Source organism: Dromiciops gliroides, chromosome 3, assembly GCF_019393635.1.
Source record: "Dromiciops gliroides isolate mDroGli1 chromosome 3, mDroGli1.pri, whole genome shotgun sequence".
In the NCBI taxonomy this organism is placed as follows: domain Eukaryota; kingdom Metazoa; phylum Chordata; class Mammalia; order Microbiotheria; family Microbiotheriidae; genus Dromiciops; species Dromiciops gliroides.
Window position 1 is genome coordinate 531856773 of NC_057863.1, and position 25105 is coordinate 531881877.

At 39.3% G+C, this 25105-nt stretch overlaps 1 protein-coding gene across 1 annotated transcript in view; it reads left to right on the top strand.

The window, feature by feature from the left end:
* Window positions 1–9074: 9074 nt before the first annotated feature.
* FDX1 (ferredoxin 1) overlaps window positions 9075–25105 on the top strand; it is a 40344-nt gene continuing 24313 nt past the window's right edge. Inside the window, exon 1 of the mRNA XM_043995163.1 lies at window positions 9075–9417. Coding sequence (XP_043851098.1) covers window positions 9221–9417 — 197 coding nt within the window. The 5' untranslated portion in view covers window positions 9075–9220. The remainder of the gene's footprint in view (window positions 9418–25105) is intronic.

A 25105-nucleotide genomic window follows, 5' to 3' on the forward strand; every position in this document is an offset into this window, starting at 1 on the left:
GCACAAAATGGCATTGCCGGGGGCAGCTAGGTGGCGCAGTGGATGAAGCGCCGGCCCTGGATTCAGGAGGACCCGAGTTCAGGGCCAGCCTCAGACACTTAATACTTGCTGGCTGTGTGGCCCTGGGCAAGTCACTTAACCCCCATTGCCTCTCAAAAAAAAAAAAATGGCATTGCCACTTCCATGTCCAGATTGCCAGTGAAACCACTTCCCAGCTTCTATTGTTTTTCTAACAGTTGCAACCTAGTTGTTTAATTTAGTGTAGAACATGATATCTTTGATTGATGCTAACTTGCCCCACAAACAGGGATATTGGGAAGCATTGGCAAAATTCTTCCATTGGTCTTGATGAAGGGCAGCTAGGTGGTACAGTGGACAGAACATTGGCCCTGGAGTTAGGAGGACCTGAGTTCAAATCTTGTCTCAGGCACTAGACATTTACAAACTGTGTGATCCTGGGCAAATCACTTCATCCCTATTTAATCAGATGTCCAGGGCCATCTCCAGTCATCCTGATGTATATCTTGTTGCTGGACCCAGATGGCTCTGGAGGAAAGAGTGAGGTTGGTGACTTTGTATAACCTTCCCTCACTCAAATCCAATTCACTGCAAGTCATGACATCACTTCATGATGTCATGGTCCTTTTTGAGAATGAAGGACAAACAACAACAATTGGTTTTGACTCTAAAGAGGAAGTCCTATTCTCTTCAGGCACCAGACCAGTTAGCTAGCCACTGGGCTACCACATAGGAATCAGTGGGTTCAGTTCAGATCTTCTCAGCCATATTCCTCAAGGTTCTCCCACAGGCCAGCCATACAATCTGGAGCTCAGCACATTGAAAGAACCAGCTAGGACCCTCATTCCCTAGGTTATTTCCCATGAACTGATTAGTGGTCACTGATGTGATATTTTTAAAAAAGGAGGTGACAAAAAGGATTCTACTGGGAGAAGAAGAAATGAGAGGCAGAATGGGGTAAATCATACCACATGAAGAAGCACAAAAGACCTGTTACAATGAGAGAAAGAAGGGAGGGGTAAGCATTGTTTCAACCTTACTGTCATTAGTTTTGGCTCAAAGAGGGAATAACATACACACTGAATTAGATATAGAAATTTATCTTACCCTGTAGGGAAGTAGGAGGGGAAAGGGAAAAGAAAAGGGAGGTGTGAATGATAGAAGGGAGGGCAAATTGAGGCAGGTGGTAGTCAGAAGCAAAACACAGGTGAGAAGAAACAGAGTGAAAGGAGAGAGAAAAGTATAAACAAGGGGAAAAATAGGATGGAAGGAAATACATAGTAATTCTAACTGTGAATGTGAATGTGAATGGGATGAACTCTCCCATAAAATGGAAATGAATAGCAGAATGGATTAAAAAGCAGAATCATAAAATATGTTGTTTACAAGAAACACATTTAAGCAGAGAGATACACATAGAGTAAAGGTAAAAGGCTGGAGCAGAATATATTATGCTTCAGCTGAAGTAAAAAACAAAACAAAACAAAACAAAATAGGGTTAGCAATCCTTAACTCAGACAAAGCAAAAGCAAAAATACATCTAATTAAAAGAGATAAGAAAGGAAACTACATCTTGCTAAAAGGTACCATAGACAATGAAGTAATATTAATACTGAACATATATGCATCAAGTGGTATAGCATCGAAATTCTTAGCAGACAAGTTAAGTGAGTTATAGGATGAAATAGATAGCAAAACTATACTAGTGGGGGACCTCAACCTCCCCCTCTCAGAACAAGATAAATACAACCACAAAATAAACAAGAAAGAAGTTACAGAGGTGAATAGAATTTTAGAAAAACTACATATGATAAACCTCTAGAGAAAACTGAATGGGGATAGAAAGAAATATATTTTTCTCAGTGGTACATAGCACCTACACAAAAATGGACCATGTATCAGGGCATAAAAACTTCACAGTCAAATGTAGAAAGGCAGAGATAATAACTGCATTCTTTTCAGATCATGATGCAATAAAAATTATGTGTAATAAAGGGCCATGAAAAGATAGACACAAAATTAATTGGAAACTAAATAATCTCACCCTAAAGAATGAATAGGTCGGGGGCAGCTAGGTGGCACAGTGGATAAAGCACCAGCCCTGGAGTCAGGAGTACCTGAGTTCAAATCTGGCCTCAGACACTTAACACTTACTAGCTGTGTGACCCTGGGCAAGTCACTTAACCCCAATTGCCTCACCATAAAAAAAAAAAGAATGAATAGGTCAAACAACAAATCATAGAAACAATTAATAATTTCATCCCAGAGTATGACAATAATGAGACAACATACCAAAATCTATGGGATGCAGCCAAAGCAGTGTTTAGGGGAAATTTTATATCTCTAATTGTCTAGATGAATAAAAAAGAGAAAGAAGAGATCAATGAATTGGGCATGCAACTAAAAAGCTAGAAAAAGAACAAATAAAAAAATCCCCAATTAAATATCAAATTAGAAATTCTGAAAATCAAAGGAGAGATTAATAAAATTGAAATTAAGAAACTATATAATTAATAAATAAAACTGAGTTGGTTCTAAGAAAAAACCCAAATAGATACATCTTTGGTTAATTTAATTTAAAAAAAGAAAGAAGAAAACCAAATTACCAATATCAAAAATGAAAATGGTGAATTCATCACCCATGAAAAGGAAATCAAAGTCATAATTAGGAGCTATTTTGCCAAACTGTATGCCAATAAATTTGATAGTCTGAATAAAATAGACGATTAAAAATATAAATTGACCAGATTGACAGAAAAGGAAATAAAATACTTAAATAAGTCCAGTTTAGAAAAAGAAATTGAACAAGCTATCAAAAAATCCCTAAGAAAAAATCTCCAGGGCCAGATGTATTTACAAGTGAATTCTACCAAACATTTAAAGAACAATTAATTCCAATAACGCACAAACTATTTGGAAGAGTCCTACCAAATTCCTTTTATGAGACAAATATAGTGCCGATATCTAACCTAGGAAGAGCAAAAACAGAGAAAGAAAATTATAGAAGAATTTCTCTAATGAATATGGATGCAATAATTCTAAGTAAAATATTATCAAAGGGAGTACAGCAGTTTATCACCAAGATAGTACACTATGACTCAGTGGAATTTATACCAGGAATTAAGGGCTGGTTCAATATTAGGAAAACTATCAACATTTACCATTTTAAGGTCAGTAGAATCAGTTACATGCTCCACATGGAGACTGCTATCAAATTAAGTCAGAGCTCTCCTGACCATCATTGCTATACACACATACCAGTTCCTTTCATATCCTAGAATTGAAACTATCTAAGTCTGGTGACTTGAACTCACTGAGGATATCAAAGTGATTTTTACCATCTCCTCACTTATCTTGAGCTTTGGCAAACTGTCAGAATTTTGAAATCTATTCTTCTTAGTTCAAAGCTTGTTCTCCTTGGTAGACCAAAAAGAAGCAAGGTAATAAATTATTTCCTTTGCGTTCACTCTGTCTTCCATTATCACTGTTTGATTGAGTCAAGTAAGAGGTCATATCCCTTCTTTGATCTTCCTTTTACTGCTAACATGATTACCATCACCAATGGTTTATTAGTGTCTATCTTTCTACAATACCCCCAACATTGACTATTCCAATTTTTGGCCAACTTTACATAATTTACTAAGTGTGAGGTGAAACCTCAGAGTTATTTTGATTTTTTAATTAGTTATTGGAAGTGAATTTTCATATGCTTATTAAGTTTTCTTTTTTTTTTTTACCCGCAAAAGTTTTATTAGTAGATTTTTTTTTTGTTTGGCGGGGCAATGAGGGTTAAGTGACTTGCCCAGGGTCACACAACCGTGTTGTGTCTGAGGCCAGATTTAAACTCAGGTCCTCCTGAATCCAGGGCCAGTGTTTTATCTACTAAAACCATAGTTTTGAAAACCACAGCCGTATACCTAGAATATTTTTTATTTACACATTGCTTTCAATAGTTTTTGTTTTCACGATATTCTGTATATATTCTTATCTTTTAGGAAGGATGGAAGGAAAGGAGAAGAAGGGAGAGGAAGGAAGGGAAGGAAATAAGCATCTATTAAGAACCTTCTATGTGCCAGGCACTATTCTAAGCACTTTACAGATTTTATCCCATTTGATCTTCACAACAATCATAACAACCTTGTTAGGCAGGTTTTATTATTAACAGTTGAAGAAATTGAGACAAAAGAGGTTGTGACTTGCCCAGGCTCATACAACCAGTATTTGTATGAAGCTGGATTTGAACTCAGGTCCTCCTGACTCTAGGCCCAATACTCTATTCACTGCACCACCTAGCTATAGGAAGGGGAAAATTAATTTTTTTTTAATGTGTCATTTGAGAAGTCTTTAGGACATCTAATTTGAAATGTCTATCCAATAGGCAATTGGTGATTTGGGATTAAAACTGAGGACTGGGGCTGAATATATGTGTGAATACATGTGTGTACCTACCTACATGCGTACAAGAATGCATGGATACATACATACATACATACAAATGTCAGGTAAAGATGATACTATCAAAACTGATAGGATCAGAGAGAGTTTAGAGAATGGAGAAAGTGAAAGAGGACAGAGGCTTGGGGAGCACCTACAGTGGCAGGGTGTTTTATATGGATGACGAGCCAGGAAGGGAGATTAAAAGGTAGTAGTTTTAGAGGAAGGAGAAGAAAAGGGAGAGAGTATTTTTATGAAATCCCAGAGAGACAGTATCCAGAAGAGGCTGGCAAACAGTGTCAAAGGCAATCAAAAGTCCCGCATTGGAGCTTCCTACTTGAACAAAATCCCAGGTCTGGCCAGAAATAAAAACGCCTATTGGTTTGTTATAGTTTGGATTCCTTCTGGGTATGGATTGAAGGAGATGGCCACTGAAATCATTTCCCACATTCAAATTTGATGATTCTGTCAAACACCAGGTAATTGAGGGTAGGAGTGGGGGGAGAGATGTGTGAAGCACAAGCTGCTAAGAGTATCAGGAAAGGCCTCATTTAAAAATTGGAGCTTGGGTGGAACCTTAAGGAAACTCAGGATTCTACAAGGCAGAGATTAGGAAGGAATACATTCTAGCAATGTTCAAAGGCATGGATGTGAACCATGGAATGTCTTATGTGAAACACAACAAAAACAAAAACAAAAGCAGCTAAAAAACTAGTTTGACTAGATCACAGTGATCATGAATGAATGAATGAATGAAGTATATGTAGCACAATATCTAGGTAGTTCTCTCCCAACTTCTACTTGCAGGTTGGGTTCCTGGAGTTGACTACCCCAGTTTTAAGGTACCCTGGGGATCCACACTTCTAAATCCATAGCTCAAGAGTCAACACTGATGCACTTACCTCTAAAGGTTAATTGATACAACTATCTCAAAGTCCTAAGAATAATAATAACAAACAATTCCCTTCATAAACCTGGAACACATTTTGTCACAACTTCACACAGCATCAGTGGGCAGAGTGGGTACTTACATAGAGTACACCAATAGAAAGATGTACACATAAGGAACTGACATGGCCCAGGGAACTGACACCTCTGGAATTGCAGGGGCCTGATATCCTTATGATTTCCTCGTGTTGCTCCTCTTCTCTGTAGTTTAAGTACTAATAGCTAGGTCTAACTTTCTCTTCACTCATAAAGCTCCTCCTGTCTTGTACCTCCACTTACTAGGCCTGCTCCCTGTTGGATGAAGTGTTTTCTTTTGGACAAGTATCTCTGATGCAAGAACCCATGGATGATTAGAGAATTTTCCCCTGTCCTCTCCTGTCACTGGCCTCTGATGAAGGATAAAGGCAAAGGGCAAGTCCTTTTCAAGAGCTGAGTTCTTCCTCTATGACTAGCTTTATTCTCTGCTGCCAGAAGTTACACACTTAATAACTATTATCTACCTCATTTTACTCCCTAGAGAATATGTGCTGCTTATTAAAGTTTAACCAGGGGTATACTAGAATCTTTGGCCATTCAATGGTTCGTTTCATCAACAGAACAATTTCTTCACATCCTCATCTCTGTGTTGATGATTCCTATATCCATCCACATACCCACCCACCTACCTATCCATTCATCCATCTCTCTCTTTCATCTATCTATCTATCTATCTATCTATCTATCTATCTATCTATCTATCTATCTATCTATCTATCTATCTATCTATCTATCTATCTATCTATCTATCCACTCATAGTCTCCTGAATTCCAGTCCCACGTCACTAACTTCGTACTGGACATTTCAACTGGATGTCCTATAGACATCCCAAATTTAACAGAACTTACGTTTTCACTAAAATCTATACCTTTTCTCACCTTCATGACTTGATGGAATCTCTATTCTTCCAGTTGCCCAGCTTTGAACCTTCAGTCTTATACTTGACTCTTGACTTTTACTTGCCCTACATAGACAATCAATTGCCAAATCTTGTCATTTCTTTCTCCACAACATCTCTCAAATATCTCCCCTTTCCTCTCACACCAAAACCACCCTAGCTCAGGTTCTCATTATTTTTTTCATGGATAATTGCAAGAGTCTCTCAGTTGGTTTCTCCGCCTTAAATCTTTTCCCACTCCAACCTTTCCTCCACAAAGCTACCAAATGCATCTTACAAAAATGTAGGTCTGACCATATATCTCCCTCTCCACCTCCTCAGGGGTGTGTTGGTAAATATTTAGCAACTGTCTATCCAGAAAAAAAATGCACATACAACACACTTTTAAGTTTAATCTTCATTATTATTTTCTCTACCACTTTTTAAAATCTATACAATCAATGAAACAATAAATCACATAGTGATTGATGGTGTTTGTTGATTTCCCATGTTGTACCTGAAAATTTAACAATGGACTCTTGGAAGTCAATTTGTGCTGGCTCCAGTTTTTTATGTTCCTTCCCCACTGAATAAATTCCAGTGATTCTCATTTACTTCTAGGATTACATATAAACTCTATTTGAGCCACAAGCATTCATTGGTTATGCAATCCCCAGAAGTAAATTTGGTGGTAGTAGTTGGAGGAGAAAGGTGTTTGTTATTATTGCCCAGTTACATCCAACTCTTTGTGAGCCCATTTGGGATTTTCTTGGCAAAGATGCTAAAGTAGTTTGCCATTTCCTTCTCCAGTGTATTTTACAGATAAAGAAACTTAGACAAACAGGATTAAATAACTGGCCCAGGGTCATATATAGCTTGCAAGTTCCTGAGGTCAGATTTGAAATCAGGTGTTCTTTACTCCTCACTGTCTTGTGGGTAACTTTAGTATCAGCTAAACATTAAGTTTGATTATATTCCCCTCAGAATGAGGTGAGAGAAGAGAATGCACTCCCAGTCTGAGAGGTTTTTGTACTTTAGGACTTGCATTGTCTTCTGAGTAAATATGCTTTTGTAAAAACCAATTGATATTAACTGGTTACAAAAGAGATCAAGGAAATTTCAAATGACCAAAATAATATTGGGGTGATAATCACTGGAAATTTATATTGTAGAGAATACATGAGCTGAAGACATCTGACAGTACTGGAGAAAGACATGCCACACACGTGTGTGCATTCTACCTCCTTAGAATATAAGCTTCTTGAGGTGAGGGGCTGTTTTTGCTTTTTATTTGTATTCTAGCACTTAGCACAATGCCTAGTACTTAATAAGTGACAAATAATTTTTAATTGATTGATTCTTTGGAAAATTTATGCAGATAGCTGCATGAAGAATGGATTGAGCATGGGTATGAGAGAGAAAAACTCATGAGGAAACTAGTAAGGAAAGCTATTATTACAAGAGACCAAGTGAGTGGCAATAAGGATCTGAAGTAGTGGAATGTTTGGAATAGTAAAACAGGGTCAGAAGTGGGAGACACTGTTCAATTTGAAAAAGGATTTTGTTGTATGGGTGTTAGACATCTTTTTGGATTAGCCTTTAAGTGAAAGATTCTTATTCTTTTCTGTGTCATGGGCCCCTTTCACTGTCTGGTGAAACCTATGGAATCATTGTCAGAATAATGTTTTTAAATGCATAAAATAAAATGCATAGGATTAGAAAGGAAACCACTTATACTGAAATAAAGATAATTTTTTTCCCATCCTAGTCAATGGATCCCTTATAATCTATCCATGGACTATGAATCTCTTTGGACATTATCTTACTATTTTACTCCACAGTATCAAATGCTTTTTCATAATCAAGTAACAAGAAATACAGTGGGATCATGTATGCTCTACACCCTTAGTCCATTTTGAAATGGAGTGTGTGCTCTGTTATAAAATATTGCTTGTGAAAGCTGGTACCTGGTTTCTAGTACCCTCATCAAAAACATAGGCCCATAATTTTAATACCACTATCTTACCAGTGTTGCTTGCAAGTTTTTCTTAGTCCAGAGGGCAGAACTAGGAAGCAGTAAAGTTTAAGATGTTTAAGTTAAGAACAACTTCCTAACAATCAGAGTCCTGCTAAAGTGGAACGTATTGACTTAGTAGCTAAGTGTTCTTCAAGTGAAGTCTGGGAGACTGCTTTTGCCAGGAATGTTGCATGGTAGTTCCTTTTCAGCTGTCAACTAGATTATATGACCATTCACATTACAGCTTCATATACAATCTTCAGTGTTCTGTTTAAATAGTGTTGGCTTTAATATAAATTTTTTAAAACAAAAAGGAAGCAGAATAAAATGGAGATTTACAGTTTCAGGTATATTCCTCGTTCGTGATCCACAAAAGGAATGCCCTTTTGCGTGCACGTGTTTAAGGTTAAAATAAAATAAAATAACATGAACACTATGGTCCTAGATTGTCTAAGAGAAAAGTAGTTCTGTAAAGTCACCAGGCGGCATTTGAAATACGACCGACCCTCTGGTCTATCTGTAAGTACGTAAAAAGCAAAGATAACCGTCACACAGTAGTCAGGAAAAGAAATCAGGTCAAAGTATGAAACACGGAGAAGAGAAACCTTGATCGGCGGAGAACAGAGAAACACAACTCAAGGGCCCCTAAACCCACACTCGGGATTGGCGCGGAGCCCTTGACGTCATCGTTGCCCAATGGGCCAAGGGCAGTGGGCGGGCCTTGTGGACGTCTTACTCTCGTCACGCACTCACCTTCCGCCAGTGAGTGCGTACCCCCGTTCGGGAATCGGCGGAGCGTTGGCGGCCTTGCGCCCTTGCACTCCTTAGCGGCCCGGGAGCCGGGGGCGGAGGAACCCTACGCTCGGCAGTCGTTTGTTACCTCGGCAGCATGGCAGCTCTGAGCTCTGTCAAGCTCTTGCTGGCCGCGTCGGCGGCGCTCGGGGCTGCGTCCCGGCGCTGCCTTGTGATCGCCGGATCTGGAGCGGGCTCCGGGAGGCCGGGCTGGCACTGTATGCCGAACCAGGGGAGCCCCGCCTCCTCGGAGGCGAGTCGGCGCTTTAGCTTGTCGGCCCCTAGCCGGCTCAGGTAAGCGCCCACCGCCGCCCGCGGGGAGGGGGGAAGGGGAGCTCCCGGAGCGAGGCGGGAGCGGCTCCGCTTGCGTTTGGCCCCAGCGCTTAACGCTGGGGGTTCGTACGGGGAGGCTTCCTCCTCTCCCGGCTTTACCTCTCTCCCTCTGCCTTCCGGGCCCGGTCCGCGCGGGTTGTGGGCGCCGGGAGCATCAGGGCCCCAGGCTCGGGTGTTGTCACCGGCTGCGGTGACCGCTGCTCCCGGTCCGCAGGTTACTGCCCTTTAACCAGCCGGCCCTCAGCTTCCCGAGAACTTCAGGGACCCAGCGGGTTGAGGTCCCCTCAGATGTCATGGAGACATTACCTTCCTTCTTTCTCTTTTCCTTCTAGCCAGCTTAGTCGTGCCCTGCGATTTCTCTTTACCTTTAGCCCTTCAGAGTGGTCGCTCTTCCCTCTCTGGGTCCCTGTCAGTCATACTTTTTCTAAAAACTTTTAACCTACATTGTCCTTTACTCATTTAACTTCAGGGGCCAACCCGAATCCCTTTAATCCCTCTTACATAGGACGGGCCCTCAAATACTTGCTGATAGTCGTTGTGGTCTCTACTCTCTGCCTAGGTCATTTTCTCCAGGGTAAAAATTTACAGCCTCTTCAACTCATCCTTGTATGGCTTGGTGTCAAGACCCTTTTCTACTCTAGTCATTTTTTCTCTACACACTCTCCAAATTAGCATTGATTTTAGATTTGGAAGGTTCCTTAAAAGTCCTTTAGTGGGCAGCTAGGTGGCGCAGTGGATAGGGCACCGGCCCTGGGTTCAGGAGGACCTGAGTTCAGGTTTGGCCTCAGACACTTGACACTAGCTGTGTGACCCTGGGCAAGTCACTTAACCCCCATTGCCCTGCAAAAAAAAAAAAGTCCTTTAGTTCGGGGCAGCTAGATGGCGCAGTGGATAGAGCACCGGCCCTGGATTCATGAGGACCTGAGTTCAATTTGGCCTAAGACATTTAACACTTACTAGCTGTGTGACCCTGGGCAAGTCACTTAACCCCAATTGCTTCACCAAAAAAAAAAAAGTCTTTAGTTCTCCTTTTCCTGAAGCTAGAGAAATTAAGTGAGTTGTCCTCACGGTCACATAGTAGGAAGTAGCAGAACCATAATTAAAACTTAGCTTCTGTAACTCTGAATCCATTTATTTCCCCATTGTCCCAAACGGACTACTTGGCAGTGAGATGGTACAGTGCATAGAGTATTGGAACTATAGTCAAGAAGACTTTAATTCAAATGCTTCCTCAGACACTTACTAGCTGTATCACCCTGGACAAGTCACTTGAATCCCTTAGCCTCATTCCATCATTTGTAAAATTGTGGTTAATAAATAGCACTGGCTATTGAGGATCAAATGAGAATATATGCAGAGTGCTGTGCAAAACTTAAAGTAGTCTGTCTATAGCCAGATATCTCTAAATTGTGGTATGCAAAACTGCACATTCTGCTGAGATTTAGTCTCAGAAGGGTATAGTCAATCACTGCCCTTGCTCAGTATGCCATATTCTTGATGCAATGTAAGATTTATTCATCTTTTGGGGGGGGTTGGGGTGTGTGTGCTGGGGAGGAGTTAGTTTTTGTTTGTTTGTTTTCAGCCCATCATGTTGTTCTATCGATTTGCCCTGTGCTACAGCCTCCAGATTTTTTTTCACACTCTGGGTCCCTAGCCATCACAACTTTATACAGTTGCACTTTGCTGTATGTAAAAGTTTCTAAGATGCTGTAAAGAAGTAAGAAACATTTTAAATGTTTAGGGGGGTTCAGTCTTGAAAACAACAATGCAGTGAATGATTTTGTAATGTAATCACATTTGCAAACAGTCATCCCCTAACATTTCTGTGAGCATATGTGTAAGCATAGCTATGTGTCTGAGGCTTGGTCATTAGTAGTGGCAGGAGCAGCACACATTAGTTTATTAAGCATCATTGATTCCTTTAGTGTCATCCATTAATCCTTTCACAGATTAATAGATTTTATCTATTTATAAAGTTACCTGAGGATAGAAAGGTTAAGTACCACTTGGAAATGCCCACTTACACAGGTAGTGTCAGAGGCAAGATTTGAATGCAGCTATTTCTGTCTTCAAGTGAAGCACTCTATATAATCATACCATGTTGCTTCTCCCAATTTATGCTCATGTTTATATAGCATTTGTTAGATTAAACTGCAGTTTTTCTCACAGCAACTCTGTGAGTTTCGTAGTACAGGTGTTATTATCCTCATTTTATAGACGATAAAACCTAAGGCCCAGAAGAAGTTTGTTTGATGAATAATGTTCACAAGTAATTGGATAGTCTTAGGTGATGTTTTCATCAGACTCTACCTAGTGAACTAACCAAAATACTCATCGCCTAATCAAGGCACTCATTTCCTTGAATAGTTCTGGAAACACACAGCAGAATTATTCCTTACTCTCCTTTGTTGAAGACTCTCAGTGTTGAAGACTCACAGATCATCAGTGTTCTAACAGAATTCCTTGAGATTTAGTTAATTAGATCACTACTTTTTTACATTAATTAGGTGAAATTTAGGATCTATCCTAGTCTTCAAAAACATAAAAACTTGGGTCTGATCTTATCAAAGAGCATCTATCTAGTTCAACCTTCTTTCCACTGTAGAAATCTTCTCAGCATCAACAACAGATTGAATTGATCATCTACTTGAGCAATTCCAATGATTAGGAACCCACTTTATTTCACGTTACTCTTTCACACACTCTGCATTACAGTCAAACTACTGTCAGCCTCTTCCTTCAGGGTTCAGTCCAGCTGTCACCTTGTCTATGAAACCTTTCCTGTCACTTTTCTCCTTTGCCACTTCCAGTTACTGATGGTTTTCTCCCTCCTCAAATTACTTTTTTCTTTTGGTCTCAAGGACTTATTCCTTTTCCTTTGTAGTCCTAGTTAGATATTGAATTGGATTAATTTGAAAGCATTTCCTGACTATCACTTAGTGTGGAATACTTCTGCAGATGGCTAATTTCATTAATTTTATGTTGGTATTTACCTTCACTTTCAGAGAATTGAATTCTCTGATCTTATTTCCACATTGCGTGGGGATGTACAGATTGGAATGCGTAGCTGGATCTCCATGGACTGGATCTCCAATGGAACTGAGATGCAAGGGTGTAAGAAAAATCTGCAACTAGTATTTCCCTCATTATTTGAAGTCCCCTAAGAAATTGATTAACAACAGCTACAGATATCAGTATGAATGCTGTTTGATCTACAGAGTGGATGATACAGTGGTTAAGGTACAACATGTAATAATTTCTTTTTTAATGTAATAAACATTTTTATTTATAGCTTTGGGTTCTAGTTTTTATCACTCCTCCCCCCCAAGTCACAAGCACATGTATGATTATGCAAATTATTACCATAATTGTCATTTTGCACAAGAAAACTTGATTAAAAGAAAAAAAAGTGAAAAATAGCATGCTTCAGTCTGTTCCATCAATATCAGTTCTTTCTTTGGAGGTGGATAGTATGTTTCATCAATGAACCTTTGGGATTATCTTGGATCATTGAATTGTTGAGAATATTTAAGTCATTCACAGTTCTTCATCAAACACTATTGTTGTCTCAGTTCACAATGTTCTCTTGGTTCTGCTTACCTTCACTATACATCAGTTCATACATGTCTTTCCAGGCCTTTCTGAAGTTATCCTGCTTATCATTTCTTATAGCACAATAATATTTTGTCACAATATTTTCCATCAATTTCCATTTTCCACAATATTTTCTCATAGCACAATAATATTTCGTCAAATACCACAGTTTGTTTAGCCATTCACCAATTGACGGGCATTACTTTGGATTCCAATTCTTAGACAACACAAAGAGCTGCTATAAATATTTTTGTACAAATAGGTCTTTTTCTCTTTTTGGGTATGTCTTTGGGATATAAACCCAGGAATGGTATTGATGGATCAAAGGGTATGCACAATTCTATAGCTCTTTGGGCATAGTTTGAAATTGCTCTCCAAAATGGTTGGGTCTTTTTACAGCTCCACCAACAGTGGATTAGCATCCCAGCTTTCCCACATTCTGTCCCACATCCAATATTTTCTGTTTTTGTTACACTTACCACTCTGATAGGTGTGAGGTGATACCTCAGATGTGTTTTAATTTGCATTTCTCTGATCAGTAGTGATCGAGAGCATTTTTTCATATGATTATAGATAGCATTAATTTCTTTGTCTGAAAACTGCCTGTTCATATCTTTTGACCATTTATCAATTGGGGAATGATTTGTATTTTTATAAATTTGACTTGGTTCTCTATATATTTGAAAAATGAGACCTTTGTCAGAGATATTTGTTTCAAAAATGCTTTCCCAGTTTTCTGCTTCCCTTTTAATCTTGGTTACATTAGCTTTGTTTGTGCAAAAGCTTTTTAATTTTATATAATCAAAATATCTATTTTACATTTTATTTTTCTCTCTATATCTTCTTTAGTCCTAAATTCTTCCTGTGCCCATAAATCTGACAGATAAATGATTCCATACTCTCTTAATTTGCTTATGAACATGTAATAATTTGAGGTGATGGATTTAATGGTTCATAAAAATTGAGTGAAGGATCAGGCTTATATCCCAGTACTTAGAATCTGATCTGATCCTAATTGAGAAGCAAGGAGCTTACTGTTCTTAAATTTATGGGATAAAAATCTCTCCATTGTCTGCATGCCTTCCTTCTCTCTTTTTCCTTCTTGGTTCCTCTGCATCTCATAATATTGGAAAATTGGAAATACTGTATCTCTTAAATACTCTTGTCTTTGTTCTAATCTTCAATGAAATCTGTCTTTTTCCAGTTTTTCCATTCCTAAGGTTATACTGCTCATTTTCATTCTCTATGCCTAGAATGCCTGTTCCTTCCCCAGCTGTTAAGCTTACAATCTGTCTGTTTAAAAAAACAAAACAAAACAAAACATTTCCTCTGCTAAGAAGTGTATTTTTTAGAATGTAAAGCACTGTAGTATATGAACCATATCAACTGGCATTTGTTTATTTAATGATCTCTGATACAGTATTGCAATACAACTGTAACATATCTAATAACATTTCTCTACTCCCCAGTTATGATGCAGAAAAAGAAGGTGTCAGGCAAACTACGTTGCCTTTTGGATTTTCTAGAAATTCAATTCATGAAAGCATACGTTGTATGCTTATTAAATGTGAAGCTGACACAAAGCTAGATATCAATCAGCATCCCAAAAGATCTAATGCTAGAATGATGGACTCAATCTAATAAGATGATACTTCACTGGAACGTATGTAATATTTCTAGGAGGTGGTTTGGGTCTTTAAAAGAGCCTTGCAATTTTCTTAAGACTCTAGTTTATTTTCTGTTGAATTCTGGACCCAAGTTATTTTCCATCATACCAAAAATACATATTGATGCACAAGCTCTATAGGTTATCAGTTGAATAGCATGTCATAATCTGGGCAATAGACACTTTCCATCTACTTGATCTGTTCTGTATGGATGTTTAGCCCGTATTCTTCTGAATGGTTAATGGATCCCTTTTATAGGGTTCTGCAATATTCCAGGGCTTGATTCAGCTAACACAGTATCTACCAACAGGAGTAGCTAGAAAATCTAATCATCTACTGGGAATCCCTCTTTAAATTGGAGTCTGCTCTACATCTCCTCCATCAGAGAAGGAAGCATATGTATCATCCTATTTTACCTTGCTTAATGTTTGTAATCAGAGGGTTGTTGAACTAGTATTATTTTTGTTATATCTTTCAAAAAAATCTTGAATGATTTTGTCATATGGCTGTTAGACATCTTTTTGGATCAGCCTTTAAGTGAAAGATTCTTATTCTTTTCTGTGTCATGGGCCCCTTTCACTGTCTGGTGAAACCCATAGAATCATTGTCAGAATAATGTTTTTAAATGCATAAAATAAAATGCATAGGATTAGAAAGGAAACCATTTATATTGAAATAAAGATAATTTTTTTCCCATCCTAGTCAATGGATCCCTTATAATCTATCCATGGACTATGAATCTCTTTGGACATTATCTTACTATTTTACTCCACAGTATCAAATGCTTTTTCATAATCAAGTAACAAGAAACACAGTGGGATCATGTATGCTCTACACCCTTAGTCCATTCTGAAATGGAGTGTGTGCTCTGTTATAAAATATTGCTTGTGAAAGCTGGTACCTGGTTTCTAGTACCTTCATCAAAAACATAGGCCCATAATTTTAATACCACTATCTTACCAGTGTTGCTTGCAAGTTTTTCTTAGTCCAGAGGGCAGAACTAGGAAGCAGTAAAGTTTAAGATGTTTAAGTTAAGAACAACTTCTAATAATCAGAGTCCTGCTAAAGTAGAACGTATTGACTTAGTAGCTAAGTGTTCTTCAAGTGAAGTCTGGGAAACTACTTTTGCCAGGAATATTGCATGGTAGTTCCTTTTCAGCTGTCAACTGGATTATATGACCATTCCCAATTCTTAAGTTTCTGTGCTTCCTTTAAAAATATCTATTGTAAAATAGATTAGTTGCACTTACCAGATGAATAATTACCTGGCCAGTGACCCTGATGTTTCATGTTACTTTTAAATACCTGTGTTCAGGGAAAGTGAATAGACCAGTTTGCCAGCATCCAAGGTTATTGAGCTTCAGAGGTCTGAGGTTGAAAGGTTTTTTTTTTTTTGTTTTTTTGTTTTTTTGGTGAGGCAGTTGGGGTTAAGTCACTTGCCCAGGGTCACACAGCTAGTAAGCGTCAAGTGTCTGAGGCCAGATTTGAACTCAGGTCCTCCTGAATCCAGGGCCGATGGCTTTATCCACTGTACCACCTAGCTGCCCCTGAGGTTGGAGGTTTTGAGGCTTTGTTTTCATAGGTAAAAGTTATATTATCTAGTAAGAACCCTAACAAAGTCTTTTCATTTCCCACAACTGAAGTCTTCCATTAGAAAGAATAGTTTGCCTATGGTCTAAACCAGTGTTAAAATTACAGTATTAGGTGGCTTGGCTTAATTGCAGTGAGAGAAGGGTACTCGTTTTCTCTAGGTGCCTATTCTCTTGTCTTTCTTTTTACCATTTACCTTTAGCAGGGGCTGTAAGATATTGGGGCCCAGATTTGGCAGTTTAGACATTTGACATGATGGCTTAGGGACACAGTAAATTCTGATCCTTTTCGTTAAATTTATCCAAAATGTATTGAGTATCTGTTATGTGTAATTAATTCACTATACTAGGCTGGATATACAAAGATGAAACAATACACAGTCTCTACCCTCAAGAAGCTTATAATCTAGTAAGGAGGGGGATAAGACAAATATATAAATAAAGATAATGCAGATTAAAATTCAAGTTTAGTACATAGGACAAGTCCAAAGATATTAGTATGAGAGATTCATATAGCTTTTAACCTCTTCTGTTTCTACCAGTTATTTTTCAGTCATGGGTCTCATTCCAATATACCGTTGAGTGTAGTTTTTACCTTCTTATTTTAGTATCTCTAGTTTCTCTTCCATGTTATCCATACATTTGTGGGAATTGTATGTAGACGTAAAAAAAATTATGGGCTTTCTTGCTATTTCCTTTATTAGATTTTTGTCTCCTGAGAATCTCAAGATTCAATGCTATACAGCATGGTGATATATTTAAGTAGTTCTCTTTCTTTCCTCCTTTCCTCCTCTGTTTTAGTTTAAAGCCCTTTTGATTTTATTTGCAAGGCTTCAGGCAAATACATTCTTATCATCCCTTTTAAGGTGCACTTCATTCCTGGTCAAATGCCTGTCATTCTTATATTTTACAGCTGTGGTTCAGAAACCCAAATTCTATTCTCTTATACCATGTCTCTTAATTATTTCTTCTCTTCAGTCTGGTATAGTGTATAGTGTGCTGCCCTTGAGGTCAGAAAGACTTTGAATTTTGCTTCTGACACTTATAAACTTTGGGACCCTGGGAAATTAATTTAACCTTTCTCAGCTTCAATTTCCTCATGTGAGAAAATGGGGGAGGGGTTGACTGTGAAGACTAGTTTGAGAATACACCTACAGGTGATTACTGTGTATTCAGATTGAGAGATCTCCTCTTGGGAAAGTTGATTAGAATAGAAGCAGACACCTGAAATTCTAATACCCACAAATGGGGGTTAATTCAAATAGAAAAGAACTTTCCCATGAGAAAAATCAATGCGGAGGGGGTGGGATGCTGAGTTTGATTGATTAGCCAGCTTCCCGCATCTAGGTTGTAACCCTAGAGGGAGGGCCCAATTGCAGTTAGGACTGGAAAGAGATAAAAAAAACCTGAACCTCCATTTTGTTCTCCCTGAGAATGATAATAATGAGCCTTTGACACATCACCAATGCTGAGTGCCAGAAGTTATTGGAGTGATATTTCTGACAGTCATCGTAAAATGAGCATAATAATCTATAGCACTTATCACATAGGGTTGCTGTGAGAATCCGATAAGTGATATACACATATAAAGTGCTCTGCAAATCTTAACAAATTATATACACATCAGTTGTATGTGTATCTATTTTGTAGATGAGGAAATCTGGACTCAGAGGTTAAGGCAAATTTCCTAAGGTCATGCAGCTCGTAAGTGGTTTTAATGCTCATCTTGGGTATAAGAGATGAAGTTGTTGTCATTATGGCCTGCCTACTATCATGGGGAAATGCGGTAGGGGATTTGGGGTTCTTAGGAATTCCTCTTTAAAGAATTACACCCTCTTGCACATAAAAGCAATTAGAATAAGATGGTAGTTTATTTAGAGGAAGGGGAAGGGAAGGGAAACCATGAAAGAAGTCCTTGGACTTCTCATGGGGAGACAGGCATGGCACAGAGAGAGTGGCTCTGAGATACCAATCTCCTTGAGCAGGAGATAGGCAGGTACTTTCATAGAGGACTGATGGGGGTGACCATCTGACTGGAAAGTTCCCTTAGTGAGAGAACCATCCCCCACTGGTGGTGGCTGGGGGAATTGGGTGAGGGGTGGCTGCTGATCTCTCAAGCCATCTCTCTCCTCTGGACACAAAGTAAACAGCCACACCCAAACCTATCTCCCCAGGGTTGAGGGAGACTGGAATGAAGGGTGGAGGTCCCTAAGCTAGCTCTGTCTGATCTGGTTCCACTTATCTCTTTAGGTGTGTCTGTCCTTTGGTTTAGTTTCTCAAGGAGAAGGTTCTTTGATGTGCCCTAGAGAACTTTTGGGGTGCTATGGGCCCATAACATTACTGTCCCTTACCACTTATTATAGTGCCTAACACACAGTAGATACTCAACAATTGTTGATTGATTAAGTGTTGATATCTAGCCATGGATGGTGAACTAGTTATAGCAGCTTTTTCCTCTTCCTGTATCAAGTGCTTTAGTCTTCACACTGAAAGAAATGGATATTTTAAATGACATGCTTCCTTTGAATCACTTTGCCTTCTCTTCCTTATAGGAATGCATTCATACATCCACATCTTCACATATTTTTAGGGTTACCACTAAATTGCAACAAGTAATATACTTTGCCACCTTTTTGATTCCAAAGTTTGTTTATTGCTTGTTTGAAATGCTCGACCAGCCTAGGACTTAGTTCTGAAGTTTTAAATAGCTCCCTGTAGTTCATTTGTGATTCCTATCAGATATTTCATTTATTCAACAGGAATTTATTAGCACCTATCTTTCAGCAGCCTAGGAAGGAAGGAAGGAAGGAAGGAAGGAAGGAAGGAAGGAAGGAAGGAGAGGGAGAGTGGGAGGGAGGGAGGGAGGAAGGGAGGAAACAAGCCCAAATGACCTGGATCTGGATGTTTACCCATGTCAGGTAGGAGGAAGATGCTGCCGCCTGTTCAGGTATTTAATATTTAGGGAAGGGGCAATGGAACCTATGCTGATTGATGTTGACCTTCAACAGGATCAGCAGACTGCACCAGACATCAACTATGAGGTGGAAAATCCTACCCTGGGCATGGAACAATATGCATCCAGTTATAATAGACTGATGCACATTGAGCAGCTGCAGTTTATTGTGGATCACTACCCACAGAGTAGAGGCACTGAAGATGGCGTTGTCCTTTGTACAGGGGACCTTCAATGTGAATTTTTTACTAGAAGCTTTCTCAACATAATGAAGGTCAATGTCTACCTGCAGATTGGCCCCAAGTCTTGAGCTATGTCTGCAAAGCTGAGTCTATTCCTGAATTTTCAGAGCAGCAAAGGGAAAAGGGCCAGCCAGACTCTGTCATTCTTACCAAGCCTCAAGTGTGCAGCAGACCTGGTTGAGTAGACTAGCAAAGTATAAGAATGTGGCCAAGTACTTTCTGTTAGTTTCATTTGGTCATTGTGACTTCCCTGAGCTGCTGTCCTCCAGAATATGGTTGTATATGGTGGTCATATGATTGGTATGTGACACCCCTACACACACACACACACACACACACACACCCCTCTTTCTGACCCCAGGACTCTATTTGAGTGTCTACCCCCAACCCCATGATCCCCAGATCTCTCTGGTTCCAGAGGCTCAGCCTGCTTCCTTCTCCATCAGCCTGGAAGACTTCATCTTTCACTGCAAGCGATGCCTCCTCCTTTCCGCTAGGCCCTGCTACTACCAGACTGCTGCCTCAGTGCCCACCTTGGCAGTAGAGTTGTATCTCATAGATATAGTAAGTATCAGGGGTCAACTGGATTTTTCCCTCTCCACACAATGTTTTCCTTTTCTCCCCCTCTGCACAGCTGGGAACTAGAACCATGGTGCCACCAGTTCCCCTTGCTGGTACACTGTGGGGCACTGGACTGCTGAATTTGGCTGCTCCTAAGGCTGACAGTTTCAGGTACCTGCCTGGCTACACAGATTCCTGGTGACCTCAGCCTTGCTGTCTGTCAGTCTCAAGGGCTAGGGGAACAGGTTGGGGTGGGCCTCCTCTCCTCATACTGTTCTGGAGTGGGAAGAAAGGAGAGATGCCGTAAAATAAACTGCCTTTGGCTTTTATACAAAAATACAATTGGAAGTGCCTAAATTTCTTAAGTATACAGGGGCTTTCAATACAGCAGCTTAGTGTATGACAATGATGATGAAAATGTATCCATTAAATTAACATAATTATGGATAGGAATTGAAGAACTCTAACCAACTGGTTAATATGACACTGGTATAGGCTTTTAAAATGTCAACAAGAATTTTTCTTAAAGTAAACTTGGGCAGGATAGCCTGTTGGGAAAACTTTTTTACCCTTTTTAGTACATGGACAACTATATGACCTTGGGAAAGTTACTCAACTTCAAGGACTGTTTACTCATCTATAAAAAGGGTGTGGTGGCCAGAAAGGAAAGCAAAAGTAAACAAGGAAAAAAAAAAGTTAGGAATTAAATAACTCTATCTCCTCTATTTGATGAATGTCCCATCTACCCCAAGTAAAGATCCTTTCCCTTCTCCATGCTTCTTCCCCTCAAATAGAGCAAAAAAGACAACCTTTTGTTCCTAGCTTCTTTCTAGAGTCTCAACTCATTCTAAGCCTTAGCATTCCTCACATTGTTTTAACAGGCTTAATCCAGAATTTTATTTATATTTACCTTCTTTGGTATATTTCTTTACTTAAATCTAAGTTGGTTGGTGAGTTCCCTGTGAATCCACTGTGGTCTCTTTAGACATCCTATTTTTCCTTCTCACTGAACCTGTTTCCCTTTGTTTCTTCCACAATATCATTCTTGGGCATCTCCCAGCCTGGCTGGGCTGACTTTCCCTATTGTACTTTAGTCATGGGATCATACCTATTTTTCCTCTTTGAACTCTGCTTTCACAAAATATAACTGATTTCCTCTTTAACACAAATTCTATGAAGGAACATTTATAGATTTAAAAAAAAAGAAAAGAAAATGTAGGTGGTGAAGTTCAGTTCTTAATTTACTTTTTTCTTCTTTAGTTTTGTTTTCCTTTCTACACCCCCCCCCTTTTTTTTAATAGATGAGGAAATAGGCCTTGAGAGGTTGGTTGAGTAACTCTCCCAAGGTTATATAGCTGTCCATGAACTAAAAAGAGAAAAAACAAACAAAAAAGCTTGGCAGATTCACTGCTAAACCACTGCCAGTGATATTTGAAAGATTGTGGAAAACAGGAGAAGGTACAGAAAGATTAGAAAATAATAAATATCCCAATTTTCAAGAGAGAGAACAGTCTTCAAACTGTAGGTTAGTGAGTTTGGCTTCAATTTAATAAGAGCAGTCTTAGTTTTATCCATAACTAGACCTCCACTTTCAGTTACATATTTCCACAGTTTAAGAAGCTTTGATATAGGGTACTAAGACAGAGTGAGAAGACTGGCTTTAGAAGGGTTAAGTATCTCATACTTTCACCAGATAAGTTCTTTTTCATAACATGCTAAAGTCCCTGAAGAAAGTTTGGGAATCTTGAGAGGTGAGAGTTTGGGGGTTTTACAAAATAATAAGAGGCCAGAGCAATAATGTCTGGTTAGCCCTAGGCAATTAATTGTCCTGGGATCCTAAATCAGTTCTTAGTTAATTGTGTTTGTCACACTCAAATTGATGTCCTTTTTTTCTGTCCTTCCCTTCCTTGATCTGTAAGCAGCTTTTGACCCTGGCCTCATCTGGCTTCGGATATTAACTGTGTGACCCTGGACAAGTCACTTAACCCCAATTGCCTTAAATTATACATGACCATCTCCAGGTATAGATACTGACACTAGACCCAGATGGCTTTGGAGGAGAAAGTGAGGCAGGTGACTGCCCAAGCCTTTCCTCACTTAAATCCCAATTCAATGCCAAGTCAGAATCCTATCATGGTCCCTCATCAAGACATGAACGCCAAACAACAACATCAATTCTTAATACTTTCCATACCCATGAGTGTGAACTGTCATGGTTCTCCCCTTATCTCTGACTATTCCCTTTGTCTTACTGCTCCTCCTCCTCTTCCCCACTCCAATGGGTGTTCCTCACAATTCCATAGTCCCTCTTCTGTCTTCTTTGGTCATCTCTTCTACTCCTGTGGCTTCAGTAATCACTTTCATGAAGATAATTGTCTACACAATATTTCCTTTCTACACCATTCCCCCTAGAGCTCTCATACTATATTTCTAGCTGCCTGCTGGGCATTTCCACTTGAATCCTACCTGGCACTTCAAATTCAGGATTCCTTAAACTACTCAACCTGCCCCTCCCCTGAACTTCTTTATTTTTGTTGCTGGCATCATCTTTCTAGTCACCCAGGTTTGCAGTGTCATAATCATCTCTCACCCCTCCCATAAAGTTAGCTGCCTAGTCCTATAAGTTTTGCTTCCACAATGCTTGATATCCTATCCTTCCCATGACTAAAGTACAGTAGGGAAAGTGCATAGTAGTCTTGCTTTTCTTTGTTCTCATCCCTTTTCATCTAAGCTATTATAATAGCCTCTGGTTTAAGGATCATAGTGTCATAGACATTGATCTGGAAGGGATTTTAGGAATGAGTCCAGCCCCTTCTTCCAGATGAGGAAATGAGGGCTTCTGTTTCTCTTCTCTCCATATCATCTTTCATACCAGTGGTGTCAAACTCTAAGAGAACCTGGAAATAAGGATCCCAGTGGAATGCATATTTAACTCAGTTTTAGAATGCTGTGTTGTCTGTGGTTTTTTGGGTTTTTTTTTATTATTTTGTTAAATATTTCCCAATTACGTTTCAATCTAGTTCTGGCCATACTGGGAAGTGGTGAGTGTTGAACTGAACCTAGTGTTTGACACCTCTGAGTACTCTTTCTTTAAAAAAAAAAAAAAGTTTTTTATTGCTGTCTTGTTTTTTATGTCATCACAGTATCTCTGTCTCCCAGAGAACCATCCCAAAAAACAAATGGTATTGGGGGCAGCTAGGTGGCACAGTGGATAAAGCCCTGGATTCACGAGTACCTGAGTTCAAATCCTGCCTCAGACACTTGACACTTACAAGCTGTGTGACCCTGGGCAAGTCACTTAAACCCCCATGCCCTGTTAAAAAACCAAAACAAGACAAACAAACAAACACAAATGGTATTTAAAGAGAATAAAGAAAAAACACACAACTAATCAATACTTTGAAAACAATCTGACAGCATATGCAAAACACTTGTGGATCTCCCATCTCCAGGAAGGTGTGGTGGTATCCTCTGATATCTCTTCATTTGAGACATACTTATTCTTTGTCATTTTGCTATGCATTCCATTTCTGAATTTTGTGATATAATTTTTCCGTTTACATCATTGTAATAACAGTCTCAGCTTACTTCATTTTGAATCAGTTCATGTAGCCTCTTTCCATACTTGTTCTGTGTTATCACATATCATTTCTTGCAATACAACAATTTCCCATTACATTTATGTACCACAATTGTTAGATTTTTCCCAATTGATGGGCATCTATTTTATTTCAATTCTTTGTCATCATAAAAAAAGTGTTGCTATAAATATTTTGGTGTCGTCTTCTCATCAGTGACTTCTTTTGGGGTCTAAGCCCAATAATGGAGTCTCAGATTCACAATCTGTGGACATTTTTGTCACTTTATTTGTATAATTCCAAATTGCTTTCCACAGTGGTTGTTTTAGTTCACAGCTCCACCAACAATTTATTACTGTGTTTGTCATTCCATAACTTATTCAATATTGACTCTTGCCATTGTTTGTCATCTTTGTTAATTAGAGAGTGTTAGGTAAAACCTCACGTGTTGTTTTGATTTGCATTTCTCTTATTAGTGATTTTGAGTACTCTCTCCAATGAACTGCACTTATTCATGTCTGTTAGAACAGGTAAACTAAGACACAACTCCTGGTCTGGTGCAAAGAAGGAAGGCCATTTTATTACGATCTTACAAGAAAGAGCAGGCACATCAGAGGAGTGGTGCACCTTCCCACAGTGAAATTCCCCTTTTATCCTAGACCTAATGCAAGGTCCCACTGCCATCTGGGTTCACATTCTTCATGACCTTCTAACATGTAGATCATCCCTCCCAGATGTGGTACCACTGCTGCCCCCACCCCGTGGGACAGAACCAGACCCGGAGATTTTACTATTCTTTGTTATCTAACTTCAGGAAAAACCTTGTTGATTCAGAAGGGAACAAAAGGAGAATTTTAGGGGAGTGGGGAATAAGCCTTTAAGGCTTGAATTTTGTATCTGGTTCTTATCCTGCGGGCACTATGCTCCTCCTGTTTCACATTGGCCAGGCACAAAAGGAAGGAATGGTAGAGATGGGGAGAGACGGAAGAACACCCAGGACTTGAATAATGTATCCCTGCCTTTCTGAGGAGGACACACCTTCCTCTCAGTGTCATTCCTCTGTTCAGAAACCTTCATTGGCACCTCACTGTTGGCCAAATAAAGTTGAAAACCCTTCATTTTAGCATTTGAGGCCCCTTATTGATTCTAGCCTTCTCTGACTCCTATCTCTGATGTCAATTTTACCTTCATTACATCCCTTCAATATGCCCCCTTCTTTTTTTTTTTTTTTTGCAGGGCAATGAGGATTAAGTGACTTGCCCCAGGGTCACCACCAGCTAGTTAAGTGTCTGAGGCTGGATTTGAACTCGGGTCCTCCTGAATCCAAGGCCAGTGCTTTTTCCACTGTGCCACCTAGCTGCCCCAGCCCCCTTCTTTCCTCTGACACTCTCACCACTCTGAGGCAGTCCCTCATCCCCTCACAGCTGCAGTAGCCTTACTAGTTGGTCTGTCTGCCACAAGTTTT